The sequence below is a fragment of the Cherax quadricarinatus genome, chromosome 51 (genome assembly GCF_038502225.1).
Source record: "Cherax quadricarinatus isolate ZL_2023a chromosome 51, ASM3850222v1, whole genome shotgun sequence".
Taxonomy (NCBI): Eukaryota; Metazoa; Arthropoda; class Malacostraca; order Decapoda; family Parastacidae; genus Cherax; species Cherax quadricarinatus.
The window spans coordinates 29,844,914-29,860,943 of record NC_091342.1 but is presented as its reverse complement, the minus strand read 5'-3'; the positions used below and the strand labels follow the sequence as shown (position 1 = coordinate 29,860,943).

Here is a 16,030-nt window from a genome sequence, read left to right as displayed (position 1 = left end):
GTTAGGTTCCAGGCTACCGCCGTAAAGCGGAAACTGCCATAAAGTGGAACACCCTTTTTTTCCACTTACAAATGCATACAAACACTAGATAACAAGTTTACACTAACATATATTATGTTAGCAATAGAACCAGGCATCAAAAAACAATAAAAAAGTACAATACACACAATACACACATAGGGTGAGACAAGTAGTATTTATTGTAAGAAATCAAGTGTGGTATGTATGGTAGTCAGCCAGGCTACCATACCAGGCCACCCCACCCACACATACTATTCTATGATATTTAAGCATCCCAGAGCGATAAAATGTATATACAGTTCACTCATTACTTACCTTAAAATATAGGGTGAGATGAGTAGTATTTATTGTAAAAAATCAAGTGTGGTATGTATGGTAGTCAGCCAGGCTACCATACCAGAGAGAAAGAATGAGTGCATGAGAGAGGACAGGCGCAGAGTTATGTAAACAAACCAGGCGAAGGTAAGTTTTGTAAACAGTGTACACGTCTGGTTTGTGTACAAGTTACATTGTGTACAGGTTGTCTCTACATTGATACGGTAGAATAAATAAAGAAGAACACTCCCATTCTCATGTAACATCATTTTGAGAAGAAATGATGCTCTGAGTGAAGGCAATGGAAGTAAGTCACTCTGACTTTTTTGGGTTATCCTAGGTTCTCTACACATATGTTGTTATGTATTTATGTTATGTATCGTGTTTATTATATAATTTTGAAAAAAATATCACGGATGGATTAATGAAAATGTGTATATTAACATAATATACAACATTTAATGATACACCGAGCTCAGACAGCGTAAACAAACAAACTGAACAGGTTGTGGACGATCACTCGGTCAGGCGAAATAGACGGTATTAATACTTGTCCAGTTTTAGTTCATTCATGTACATTTGTAAGAGTTTGTGAAACTTTTACCTTATAATATTTTTATTATTATTATAATAATTAAATCACGAAACAAATACTCTTACACTGTGTACAAGTTAGTACAGAATTATAGCTATAAAGTGAAGGCATACGAGAGGAATATTTTTCTACAGTTATCCCTAGTAACAGGTGACGGGCTAGAGAAAACGTAATTCTTCCGACACTTCTACAAACCGTTTGGTAAACATCTCATATATATTTGTATAAATTTTTATACTGTGGGTGCATGTATCATGTTTGTGTTACATAATGTGTTTCTTATATAATTTTGAAAAAAAATATCATAGATAGATTAAGGGAAATGTCTATATTAACGTAATATGCGACATTAATGTGCCCAAGAGATTATTATTATTATTATTATTATTATTATTATTGCATGAAGAGTAGAGAGACTTAGTGATTTTAATGTGTACCTACATGCCAGCACAGTGTGTAAGTTTATTTAGGTACAGGTGTACACAAGTTTAATTATCAAGTACAATACATATAAAATATACAATAACTTTAAAACACTTGAAATTTTGGAAAGTTTCCAGACATAATAAGGAGATGTGCTCAGGGAGAATGTAAACAAACTCGATGGGCAGCTGTGACCGTATTAGAAAGACAGGTGGGGGGAGCTGTATAACGAGTTTTGGTCATAATTTGAAATGTCCATATTAGCGGAACGCCGTAAAGCGAAACGCCGTAAAGCGGGGCCCTGCTGTATTGAAATAAACAGAATAGAGGAAATCAGCTCTAATATACTACATTATTTAGGTATGAATACTGGTCAGAGAGCCTGTCGTAAGTCTGAGGCATCGGTAAACGAGTACATTCCTAAGTGAGGAGAGGCTATTATTATTATTATAATTATCATTGTCATTATTATTATTATTATTATTATGCAGTACAAACACTTTACATTGTACACAATGTAAAGTGTTTGTATTATGGTATAATACAAATGTGTGTTTGTTTACATCCTCTGCGTCTCTGTCCTCTCTCTCATTTACTCATTCTCTCTCTCGTTTATTTGTTTTATCACCTCTCGTCCAACATTAAGACTTTAAATATTTCAAGGTAAGTAATGAGTACCGGCAGGCTGGACTTGAGTCCTGGAGATGGGAAGTACAGTGTCTGCACTCTGAAGGAGGGGTTTTAATGTTGCAGTTTTGTAACTGTAGTGTAAAGCACCCTTCTGGCAAGAGTGATGGAGTGAATGATGATGAAAGTTTTTCTTTTTCGGGCCACCCTGCCTTGGTGGGAATTGGCCAATGTGTTTAAAAAAAAAAAAATAATGAGTGAACTGTATATGCTGTATATGTATATGGGATGGGGTGGCCTGGCTGGCTACCATACCTACGACACCCAATTTCTTATTATAAATTCCTCATCTTGCCCTACATTAAGACTACAAATATTTTAAGGTAAGTAATGAGTGTACTATATGTGTATACAGTGGAACCTCAAATATCGAACTGCTCCCAACTCAACCAATTATGTAAGTGTATTTTTGTAAGTGCTAGTGCTTTTATAAGTGTATTTTTGAGCATCTGAAATGAGCTAATCTAATTTACATTATTCCTGATGGGAATAAATTCGTTCGGTAATGGCACTCAAACAGCCGTCTGGAACGAAGAAAGTTCGATATTTGAGGTTCCACTGTATTACTTTTTTATTGTTTTTAATGCCAAGTTCTATTGCTAACTTAATATATGTTAGTGTAACCTTGTTATCTAGCATTTATATGTATTTATAAGTGGCAAAAAAGGGCGTTCCACTTTATGGTGATAGCCTGGAACCTAATCTGCCATATATGTGGGGCCCTGCTGTATATGGTAATTTTTTTTTTTTAACAAGTCGGCCGTCTCCCACCGAGGCAGGGTGACCCAAAGAGAAAGAAAATCCCCAAAAAGAAAATACTTTCATCATCATTCAATGCTTTCACCTCACTCACATATAATCACTGTTTTTGCAGAGGTGCCCAGAATACAACAGTTTAGAAGTATATACGTATAAAAATACACAATATATCTCTCCAAACTGCCAATATCCCAAATCTTTCCTTTAGAGTGCAGGCATTGTACTTCCCATTTCCAGGACTCAAGTCCGGTTATATTAAATAACCGGTTTCCCTGAATCCCTTCACTAAATATTACCCTGCTCACACTCTAACAGGTCGTCAGGTCCCAGATACCATTTGTCTCCATTCACTCCTATCTAACACACTCACGCACGCTTGCTGGAAGTGCAAACCTTTCGCCCACAACACCTCCTTTACCCCCTCCCTCCAACCTTTTCGAGGATGACCCCTACCCTGCCTTCCCCTACAGATTTATATGCTCTCTGTCATTCTACTTTGATCCATTCTCTCTAAATGACCAAACCACCTCAAACCCCCTTCAGCCCTCTGACTAATACTTTTATTAACTCCACACCTTCTCTTAATTTTCACACTCCGAATTTTCTGCATAATATTTACACCACACATTGCCCTTAGACAGGACATCTCCACTGGCTCCAACTGCCTCCTCGCTGCAGCATTTAAAACCCAAGCTTCACACTCATATAAGAGTGTTGTACTACTATACTTTCATACATTCCCTTCTTTGCCTCCATAGATAACATTTTTTGCCTCCACATATATCTCAATGCACCACTCACCTTTTTTCCTTCATCAGTTCTATGATTAACCTCATCCTTCATAAATCCATCTGCTGACACGTCAACTCCCAAATACTATCTGAAAACATTCATATGGTAAACACTGTCCATATATATCAACAAGTATTGAGTGGTATTTATTTTATCATTGAAAAAATTTCCATCCTGTATATAATAACCTCTTTTTTTCCTTTCAGTGTGGAAGTGATTCGGTTGTGTCAGAGTTTCCTCATCAACTGGGATGATAACATGTATTATGTCAAGAGTGGTACACATGCCAAAGCTCGTACAACCACTCTCAATGAAGAGCTTGGTCAGATAGAATATATATTCTCTGATAAAACTGGAACCCTCACACAGGTATTGAATCTCATTTTTTGCATTTCTGCTAGCAATAATTATAGTTATTGTACTTTTTCTTATCTTTTTTTTAATATTCTTATCTGACGTTGAGACATAATTCATCGTGTTTTTTACTTGTTTGCTTATGCCTTATTTGTTTTCAGTTTTTGAAGTAAAGTACCAACATCTCAAGACTAGAATAGTTGTGTTAAATAGAATTTTCTTTACCTCTCACCATATAATTTCATAACTTAATACATTGGTTGCCTTGGTAGAGCAGTGCTATCTCAGCAGAATGTTTTAGTGCTCTGATGTAGTGTTGTGAGTTGCCGTATTTCACGCTTACACTGCCTGCAGGGGAAACCAGTGCTACAGAAACTCCAACAAGATTACCTTTCCTTTCTGTTGATTTTCTGTTGCAACATTATCCTTCCCTTCTGTTGATGCTCTTTACCAACAGCACTACCCTTTCCTTCTATTGATGCTCTTCCAACAAGGTCACCCTTGCCTCTTGTTGATGCTCTGTTCCAACAAGGGCATTCTTTCCTCCTGTTGATGCTGTTCCAATGAGGGCATACTTGCCTCCTGTTGATGCTGTTCCAACATGATACCCTTGCCTCCTGTTGATGCTGTTCCAATGAGGACACCCTTGACTCCTGTTGATGCTGTTTCAGTGAGGACACCCTTGCCTCCTGTTGATGCTGTTGCAACTAGGACATCCTTGCCTCCTGTTAATGCTGTTCTGAGAACATCCTTGCCTCCTGTTGATGCTGTTTCAGTGAGAACATCCTTGCCTCCTGTTGATGCTCTGTTCCAATGAGGACATTCTTGCTTCCTGTTGATGCTGTTCCAATAAGGATATCCTTGCTTCCCTTTGATGCTATTCCAATAAGGATATCCTTGTTTCCCTTTGATGCTGTTCTAACAAGGACATCCTTACTTCCTGTTGATGCTGTTCCAACGAGGACATCCTTGCTTCCTGTTGATGGTGTGTTCCAATAAAGACATCCTTGTTTCCTGTTGATGCTGTTCCAACAAGGACATCCTTACTTCCTGTTGATGCTGTTCCAATAAGGATATCCTTGCTTCCCTTTGATGCTGTTCTAACAAGGACATCCTTGCTTCCTGTTGATGCTGTTCCTGCAAGGACATCCTTACTTCCTGTTGATGCTGTTCCAATTAGGACCTGAATTAGCACCTTATGTGTCTTAAGTAACTGGGAATTACTGTTATTCACTAATAGATATGAAAATATGGGTTAAGGTTCAGTCAAACCAGTGAATGAGAGGAAACAACATGCTAGTTCTTGATCATTTGTTATTTCAAACCTACGACCCGTGTCTGATAATATTGCCATGATAATGCCATCACGAGTAAAGCATTGTTTTATTGTTGCATTATCACTCTTAAGTTTTTGAAGTCTGTATAATAGGTTCTGTCGTTTTTTAGTTAGGCACTCATTTACATACACATTACTCCTTTTCTTGATGGAGGAACTTATTAGATCATTTTTTACGTCAATGGAATTGAATTTTAACACAACACTTGGCTTTTGACCCGACCTGCCTAGCAGTCGAGCCTCCTTGATATCACTGGTTTCATTGTTAACTTTTATCTCATCTTTTATTAGCTGGAGTGCTTTGATGATGCAGTTCTCATTGTTTGTATCTGGTGGTAAGGTAGAGCTGGTTAAAATGACAAAGTCTAGGAGCTTGTCTTGTTCAGTCATATCCCTTTGATACTGGAAACATGCATTCCACTGGGATTCCGTGTTGAACTTCCAATCTTGTGTAGCTTCTGACAGTTTGGTGGTGAGGGAATTTATTTGTTTAGTATGTGTCTACAGTTGAGTGCAGGTTTGCATGTTCTTTAGACAAGTTTGTTAATGATGTCAATTTGTTTTCTAGTTCACTAATCTTTGAGTTTTGTGTCATAAGATGGCATTCTATGTAATTAATCCTCGTGTTTTGGGTATATAGAGAGCGCTCTAGGTCCCCAATGAGTTTTTCATAGGTTTCGTTTTGCTGTCTTAGCATACTATTTTCCTGTAGAATTTTATCAATGGTGTAGGGTCGTTGTTGAGGACTGCATTCCTGGGCTATACCTGTGGGTGTTGATGAGTTGTAATCTATGTTTCATCACAATTGAACACTTGTTGGGTTGGAATTTTTCAGCCTCTATATAACATTTGAATTTCTGCACGAATTTTTTAGCCTCTTGTTTGTCAGAACTGGCACCCTCACCGTGCCTTACAACACTGTGTATGCCACTTCGCTTCTTGAGTTTTTCAAACTAGCCTTTGCTGGCCTTAAATTCACCTACATCAGCACTTGTTTCAGGCAGTTTCTTTAAGAGGTCATCATGTAACTGTCTTGCCTTTCCACAAATATTGGACTGCACAGCACTATCTCCAGCTAACTCTCTCTCTCTGATCCACACCAACAACAATTTTTCCACTTCTTCAATTGTTTGTGATCTCTGTTTGGTTATCGCATTCACCCCTTTCACAACATCAGCTTCCATGATTTCTTTTCCCTTTGCCACAAAGGAGCTGATTGTTGATGGCGACTTCCCGTACATCCTGCCGAGTTCAGCAATGCATATGCCATTATCGTATTTTCTTAGGATTTCTTTTTTCATTTCTACTGTGTTCCTCACTTTCTTTACCAAAGGACTGGCACCAGGAGCTTTTTGGGGGGCCATGGTGGCTTATTTAGCAGTCACACACAATAAACAAGTGGCAAAAAAATGGATTACGTATTACGAAATGTTTTGTATGACCAAGCAAGGTATGTTCACTCACCAAGAAATAACGCTACGCTGACTGAGAATGGTGTGGGAGGCGGCTTTGTCTGTGCACTCAGCACTGGACAGGTTCCGTACAATCGAAGAAAATGGAGGCAATTGATGAAAACGGAGCCAAAAAATCAGCGAAAACAGTCAGCCAAAACCGAAATCAGCGATAAAGGAGATCCACTGTAACTGGTGCTACCACACGGTACCCCAGCGTCAACGAATTTTTTCATACTGAGCACACTTAGGGTGCAGGCACATTCTCTCGTGTCTAGGAGACTCAGGCCTATCGTGCCAAATTTAAAGGAATGAAAAATAAAACGTAGATCGACGTTCGGAGCGCTACACATGCAAATGTAGATCTATGTTTGGACAATTTAAGGGTTAATAAATTTTGTTTTACCATTCTTTGATTTGTACAAGTATGGTATTGTACTGTAAATCACCTACCTCTTAGTATAATTATGGTGGTGCACTGTACATCACCTACCTTTTAGTATGAGCATTCTTCTGTACTTTATTTTAAAATTGTTCGTCTTAAGCAGTGATGGAGACATCTAATATCAATTTATTCTTGACAGAACATCATGGCGTTCAACAAGTGTTCCATAGCAGGTCGAAGTTATGGGGATGTTATTGATCCCAGGACTGGGGACCTCCTGGAAATCAATGAGGTGAGACATCATAATACTTAAAAATTTTCTGTTACTCTTTAATACCTAATGTTTAGAGTTTTAGTTTGTGAGTGCATTATATCACTCTCACTGAATTATAATACGGATTATTTGGCAGAGATCAGTTAAAAATATTTTTCACTCCTGTTAATTGACAGGCTTGAACTATTTCTACTCAGACAAACAAATATTATTCAGTAAAGTTTTAGTAAATTGGTAAAATTTCAATGTATACATCCTTTCAGTAGTAACAGCAGAATGTCTGAATACATTATAAAGAAATTGTCAGAACATAGCTGTTCTGTGAATGTGCAGAATACTGGGTGGGGACTTAAACTGGGGTCTTTGTATAGACAGAGCTCAATACTGTAACCACTGAGTCATCAACACCTGTTCATTACCACATATCTTTTATTTTCTGTACTGTATTTCAATATTACTTCAAACAGTTTTAACCCAACTTTGTAACCTTTAGCACAACAGTTTGGGTCACTCAAGAAACTCAAAAATTATTTTTTTGTCAATGTTTCAGTGAGTATATGCTAAATGATCAGTATTTTTCAGTGTACATTAACATAAGTTTTGAGCCATTTTTTATTGTTAATTTATTTTGTATGATTTTGATTTACGCTTGATTACTGTTTTACATAAATTATTAATTCCCATTCAAATATGTAATTGATTTGAATTCATTACATATCTCCAGTACTGCAGAAATAGTAAGTTTCAGCTTCTAATGGCATGAATTGCAATGGTAATATTGTCATGGCTGATTGTAGCCTCAGTGTTTATACATTGTGGTTACAATCAGCCATGAAAGTATTGTCATGGGAGAAGTGGAAAGATTGTCCTTACTCTTGGCAACACTTCATTGCTGTAAAGAAAAAATGTTGCTGCTGTCATTGTTTTTTACATACAGAGGCTTCCCACTCTATTGAGAATATTGCTGCAGTCTCATACATTTCTCATTTTGTTTCCTCATTTACTTAGTCAGATTTATCTCATTCTTCTTATAGAGTTTTGTATTCATGGAGAGAAACACAAAGTAGGGAGTATATATACTTTATTTGAAATTGTGTTCCATGTAAAAGCCTTGTCAATTCTAACAGGCACACAAGTGATATGTCATTTAAATTGAAATCTACTTTCTACTAGGTGTTTCTGTATCTACAAGAGTGTCTTAAATGGCTTTGAGAATCTGAAGAAGGGGATAGGGGTAGTTTGTTGTCTGAATTATCAGTTAGTTGAATTTTGTTTGTTGATATTTGTTGTGTAATGATTGGCTTTAGATGATTGTTTGATCATGACCTTCATGTATAATAGCCATACAAGAGTTGTATATTATAGCATGGAGTATATTTGCAGAGTTTCAGTAGTGCTTACTGTCATTATAGAGTACAGGTGGGTCCTGCTTATACAACAGGTTAGTTCTGGGTTACTGTTGTAAAGAGAAAATCCCTATAAAGTGAAACAGCCTTTTTTTTTCATTTTTAAATGCATATAAAAACCTGATAATATGTTTACACTATCGTATATTAAATGAACAATAGAGCTAGGCATATACAGTACACATATTGCTTACCTTAAAATATTTTCATCCTTAGCTGTTAGTAAATGGTGAATATATTTATTGTTGGAAGTCTGAATAAATGAATAATGGATATAATTGAAAACCACTCAATTAGCGAAACACTGTAAAGCAAAGCGCTGTAAAGCAAAGCGCTGTAAAGCAAGGCCCTCCTGTACTTAAATATATACCTCATGTATGTAATGAAGTTCAGTTTTCTATTTATCTGAATGTCAAAGAATTTACTTTGTTTATTGTTAATTTGATTGTTTGTGCTTAGCCATATTTTGTTAGTCTATCAGATAATATTTATTGTAGTAGGTTATTTTAATTAGTGAAAGCTTGCTGGCTAACATCCATGTATGGCAGTGCTTAAACTTATCACTGTGTAGTTTGATGTTGGTTGCATTGTTAGATACAAGTACAGTGGACCCCCGGTTAACGATTTTAATCCGTGCAAGAGGGGTAATTGTTATGCGAAATAATCGCTATGTGAATGAATTTTCCCCATAAGAAATAATGGAAATCAAATTAATCCGTGCAAGACACCCAAAAGTATGAAAAAAAAAATTTTACCACATGAAATATACATTTTCCCACACACAAAGAGAAGGATACATGCACAATAGTAGAGTAGTACATGCACAGTATATATTGTGCATGTACTAGTCTACTAAATGAAGAATAAATGACACTTACCTTTATTGAAGATGCAGCAATGACTGATGAGACACTGTGTCCTGGGAGTGCCTTTTCCTCCTGAGTACTGTAGGTCCTGTTTGGCATTTTCTTCCAGAACAGGCCTTATCACACTGTGTATGCCACTACGATTCTTAAATCTCTCAAACCAACCTTTGCTGGCTTTAAATTCACCAATATGAGCACTAGTTCCAGGCATTTTTCCCTGTTCACCTGGGTGTTAGTCGACTTGTGTGGGTTGCATCCTGGGAGACAAGATTAAGGACCCCAATGGAAATAAGTTAGACAGTCTTCGATGACACTGACTTTTTTGGGTTATCCTGGGTGGCAAATCCTCTGGGGTTAATTGTTTCTTGGTATTCTCAATAAGCCACACCAACAACGGTGCTACAGCAGCAGCAGCAGCTGACAGTGCAGCAGCAGCAGCAGCTGTACCACCAATAGTAGCGATGGTTGATTGGGGTTTATTATACAACCTGGCCAGCTCGGAGACATGCACTCCACTTTCATACTTATCAATGATCTTTTTCTTCATCTCTATTGTAATTCTCACCCTTATTGCTGTAGGGTTGGCACTAGAAGCTTTCTTGGGGCCCATGGTCACTTATTTTCCAGAAAAAGCACCGAAAACACTGTAATAATACGAAATATTCCGATTGTATGCTTGGATGTTACCGTGGAGGCTGGCTGGTAAACAATGCCACCGGCGGAACATGTGAGCGCGTCTCGGACGAAAATCGGTAAGCGGGTTTTTAAGCGGTATGTGAGGCAAAATTTTTGCAATTAAAGTAAGCGGTATGCGAAATAATCGCTATGTGATGCCATCGTTATGCGGGGGTCCACTGTATGAGCCTGAGATATTGAGTGATATTACTTGTCTGGTCATTAATGAAAACTGGACTAGTATACTGCCTTGTGGGATGCCACACAAAATTGAACAATACTTTGAAAGGAAAGTAAAAGGAGAGAAAATGGAATTGACCACCAATTGAGACTTGCAGTGTGAATGTAGAAAAAAGAAACAGCTCTCATTTGAGAAGTGGCAATCACTTTAAGTCAGGTATTTATATTCAGTGGCACACACTGTAAGTCAAGTATGTATGCGCAGTGACACTGTAAGTCAAGTATATATGTACAATGACTCTGTAAGTCAAGTGTGTGTGTCTGTACAAAGTGCTGTCAGTACACTATAACTTCTTTCTTTTCCATTATTGTCTTATCTGTCTTTTTTTTTTTCTTTAACCACACTACTCATCTTCTGTCAAGGTACAGTGACTCAAAAAGAGGAAAGATTTACCATCATTCATTCAATAACTTTCTTGCCAGAAGTGAGAAGAAATCACAGTTCACATGATCCTTTGAACTGCAACATCCCCAGCCCTCCTTTAGCATGCAGACATTGCATGATACTTCTCACCTCCAGGACACATACCAATAACCGGTTTCCCTGACTCCATTCATATGTATTACTTTGTTCATACTTCACTGGGATGTCAGATTCCATAAATCACCCATCTCTATTCTGATCCTTCCCATTAACACACACCTGCTGGATGTTCAAGCCCCCTACCATTTAAAACTGCCTTCACACCTTTCTTCATCATTTTAATTACCCCTATAAACCACATATAGCAAATGTTCATTGGTTACTTTCACCTACTGGAGAGACTGCAGCAGCAGCAGCAACATAAAGTATATGATGAAATATTTTAAACTTAGCTTTTTATGATATTGGAAGTCACCTTATGTTTACATTTTGCATAATAAAATTTGTAATGTGGATGAGTTTCCTCAAAAGTAATGTGAATAGTGGAAAATTTTGAGGAAGAAATAATAATAATGGGTAAAGGGTTTAAAAAGTATGACAATCTTTCTAGTCGTTAGTTGGTGATGCAACTGATATTACTAAAGAAAACACAAGGGCAGTGTTTGTCTTTATTTTAATGGTAATGCTTCTCTGGACATTATAAAGCAAATATTCATATACCTTTTGTACTCTCAAGGATGCTTTTAATTTTAGCCATGTAACATCTTCAAGCCTTTTCTGAATTTATTACTTTGTATGATACTTGTGCACGTTTCTTTCTACAAGGTAAGGTTAATACGTAATTGTATATTTAGCAACTGTTAAATTCTCATCTTTTGACTTTGATGTAAAGTTCATATTATTATTATGTCCTGATTTACTGCAAATGTTCACAGTATGTTCATTTACAACTTTTTCACATGCACGCATACACACAAATGCATGCACACACAGACATGCACACATACAGACACGCACACATACAGACACACACACATACAGACACGCACACACAGACACACACAGATATGCACACACAGACACGCGCACACAGACACGCACACACACAGGCGCACGCGTGCACACACACACACACACACACACACACACACACACACATACACACACACACACACACACACATCTCATGCACCAACATGTTAGGGATACTACCAGAGAGAGAGAGAGAGGGGAGTATGAACCAGCAAGACTGGACCTCGTGTTCACCCTGAGTAGCTCAGACATTGAGCACATCACATATGAAAGACCCCTTGGAGCTAGTGACCACGTAGTTATGAGCTTTGAATACATCGTGGAGCTAAAAGTGGAGAGGGTAACAGGAGTAGAAAGGGAAAAACTAAACTATAAAAGGGGGGACTACACAGGAATGAGGATCTTCCTGCAGGAGGTTCAGTGGGAACAGGAGTTGGTAGGAAATCAGTAAACGAAATGATGGACTTTGTAACAACAAAATGCAAGAAGGCAGAGGAAAGGTTTGTTCCCAAGGGTAACAGAAATAATGGGAAGGACAGAACAAGCCCTTGGTTTAACCGAAGGTGCAGGGAGGCAAAAACTAAGTGCTTTAGAGAATGGAAAAAGTACAGAAGGCAAAGGACTCAGGAGAATAAAGAGATTAGTCGACAAGCCAGAAATGAGTATGCACAGATAAGGAGGGAGGCGCAGCGGTAGTATGAAAATGACATAGCATCGAAAGTCAAGTCTGATCCGAAACTACTCTACAGCCACATCAGGAGGAAGACAACAGTCAAGGACCAGGTAATCAGGCTGAGGAAGGAAGGTGGGGAGCTCACAAGAAACGACTAGGAGGTATGTGAGGAGCTCAACATGAGATTTCAGGAAGTATTTGCAGTGGAGGCTGAAGGGACAATGGGAAGACAAAACAGTGGGGTACAGCAACAAAGGATATACCAACAAGTGTTGGATGAATTACACACAACTGAGGAGGAGGTGGAGAAGCTCCTAAGTGACCTTGATACCTCAAAGGCGGTGAGACCGGACAACATATCTCCATGGGCCCTTAGAAAAGGAGCAGGGACACTGTGTGCACCACTAACCAAAATCTTCAACACTTCCCTTGAAACTGGGCAACTACCTGAAGTATGGAAGAAGGCAAATGTAGTCCCCATCTTTAAGAAGGGAGACAGAAATAAAGCACTAAATTATAGACCAGTGTCACTGATATGTATAGTATGCAAAGTCTTGGAAAAGATTATCAGGAGGAGAGTGGTGGAGCACCTGGAGCGGAACAAGATTATAAACGACAGCCAGCACGGATTCATGGAAGGGAAATCCTGTGTCACAAACCTACTAGAGTTTTATGACAAGGTAACTGAATTAAGAAATGAGAGAGAGGGGTGGGTTGATTGCATTTTCTTGGACTGCAAGAAGGCTTTCGACACAGTTCCTCACAAGAGATTAGTACAGAAGCTAGAGGAACATGCACGTATAGCAGGAAGGGCACTGCAATGGATCAGAGAATACCTAACAGGGATGCAACAGCGAGTCATGGTCCGTGATGAGGTATCACAGTGGGCGCCAGTGATGAGCGGGGTCCCACAGGGTTCAGTCCTGGGACCAGTGCTATTCTTGATATATGTGAACAACATGACAGAAGGGATAGACTCAGAAGTGTCCCTGTTTGCAGATGACGTGAAATTAATGAGGAGAATTAAATCTGACGTGAACCAGACAGGTCTACAAAGAGACCTGAACAGGCTGGATGTGTGGTCCAGAAACTGGCTCCTAGAAGTTAACCCCGTCAAATGCAAAGTCATGAAGATCGGAGGAGGGCAAAGAAGATCATAGACAGAGTATAGGCTAGGAGGCCAAAGGCTGCAAACCTCACTCAAGGAGAAAGACCTAGGAGTGAGTATAATACCGAGTACATTGCCAGAAGCACACATTAACCTGATAACTGCTGCAGCATATGGGCGCTTGGCAAACCTGAGAATAGCGTTCTGGTACCTCAGTAAGGAATCGTTCAAGACTTTATACACTGTGTACATCAGGCCCATACTGGAGTACACAGCACCAGTTTGGAACCCACACCTGGTCAAACACGTCAAGAAATTAGAGAAAGTGCAAAGGTTTACAACAAAAGGCTAGTCCAGAGCTAAGGGGAATGTCCTATGAAGAAAGGTTAAGAGAAATCGGTCTGACAACACTGGAGGACAGGAGGGTCAGGGGAGACATGATAATGACATACAAAATACTGCATGGAATAGACAAGGTGGACAGAGACAGGATGTTCCAGAGATGGGACACAGAAACAAGGGGTCACAATTGGAAGCTGAAGACTCAGACGAGTCAAAGGGATGTTAGGAAGTATTTATTCAGTCATAGAGTAGTTAGGAAATGGAATAGTCTGGCAAGTGATGTATTGGAGGCAGGAACTATACATAGTTTTAAGACAAGGTATGATAAAGCTCATGGAGCAGACGGAGAAAGGACCTAGTAGTGGTCGGTGAAGAGGCAGGGCCGGGAGCTGAGTGTCGACCCCTGCAACCACAGTTAGGCGAGTACAATATATATATATATATATATATATATATATATATATATATATATATATATTATATATATATATATATATATATATATATGTATGTATGTATGTATGTATGTAGTAGGGTAGGTAGTAGGTTGGTAGACAGCAACCGCCCAGGGAGGTACTACCGTCCTGCCAAGTGAGTGTAAAACGAAAGCCTGTAATTGTTTTACATGATGATAGGATTGCTGGTGTCTTTTGTCTGTCTCATAAATATGCAAGATTACAGGTAAGTCTTGCTACTTCTACTTACACTTAGGTCACACTACACATACATGTACAAGCATATATATACACACCCCTCTGGGTTTTCTTCTATTTTCTTTCTAATTCTTGTTCTTGTTTATTTCCTCTTATCTCCATGGGGAAGTGGAACAGAATTCTTCCTCTGTAAGCCATGTGTGTCGTAAGAGGCGACTAAAATGCCGGGAGCAAGGGGCTAGTAACCCCTTTTCCTGTATATATTACTAAATTTAAAAGGAGAAACTTCAGTTTTTTCTTTTGGGCCACCCCACCTCAGTGGGATACGGCTGGTACGTTGAAAGAAGAAGAAGATGTATGTAGTAGGTTGGTAGACAGCAACCACCCAGGGAGGTACTACCATCCTGCCAAGTGAGTGTAAAATGAAAGCCTGTAATTGTTTTACATGATGGTAGGATTGCTGGTGTCTTTTGTCTGTCTCATAAATATGCAAGATTACAGGTATGTCTTGCTACTTCTACTTACACTTAGGTCACACTACACATACATGTACACGTTTATTTATACACACTCATCTGAGTTTTCTTTGATTTTATCTTAATAGTTCTTGGTCTTATTACTTTTCCTTTTATATCCATGGGGAAGTGGAATAAGAATCTTTCCTCCGTAAGCCATGCGTGTTGTAAAAGTTAACTAAAATGCCGGGAACAATGGGCTAGTAACCCCTTTTCCTGTAAAGATTACTAAAAAGAATAAGAAGAAGAAAATTGTCAAAGTGGGAAGTCTGAATGTGCGTGGATGTTGTGCAAATGATAAGAAAGAGATGATTGTGGATGTTATGAATGAGAAGAAACTGGATGTCCTGGCTTTAAGTGAAACAAAGCTGAAGGGGGTGGGAGAGTTTCAATGGAGAGGAATAAATGGGATTAGGTCAGGGGTTTCAAATAGAGTTAGAGCTAAAGAAGGAGTAGCAATAATGTTGAAGGATAAGCTATGGCAGGAAAAGAGGGACTACAAATGCATAAATTCAAGGATTATGTGGAGTAAAATAAAGATTGGATGTGAAAAGTGGGTTATAGTAAGTGCGTATGCACCTGGAGAAGAGAGAAGTGTAGAGGAGAGAGAGAGATTCTGGGAAATGTTGAGTGAATGCGTGGGGAGTTTTGAATCAAGTGTGAGAGTAATGGTGGTTGGGGATTTCAATCCTAAAGTGGGTAAAAATGTTACGGAGGGAGTAGTAGGTAAATTTGGAGTGCCAGGGGTAAATGTAAATGGGGAG

At 38.7% G+C, this 16,030-nt stretch overlaps 1 protein-coding gene across 1 annotated transcript in view; it reads left to right on the top strand.

The window, feature by feature from the left end:
• The window catches only part of ATP8B (ATPase phospholipid transporting 8B), a gene marked incomplete in the record, with an annotated part of 560,409 nt that overhangs the window by 364,401 nt on the left and 179,978 nt on the right, over nucleotides 1–16,030 (top strand). Inside the window, 2 exon segments of the mRNA XM_070095976.1 lie at nucleotides 3,799–3,961; nucleotides 7,318–7,410. Of these exon segments, the coding sequence (XP_069952077.1) occupies nucleotides 3,799–3,961; nucleotides 7,318–7,410 (256 nt within the window).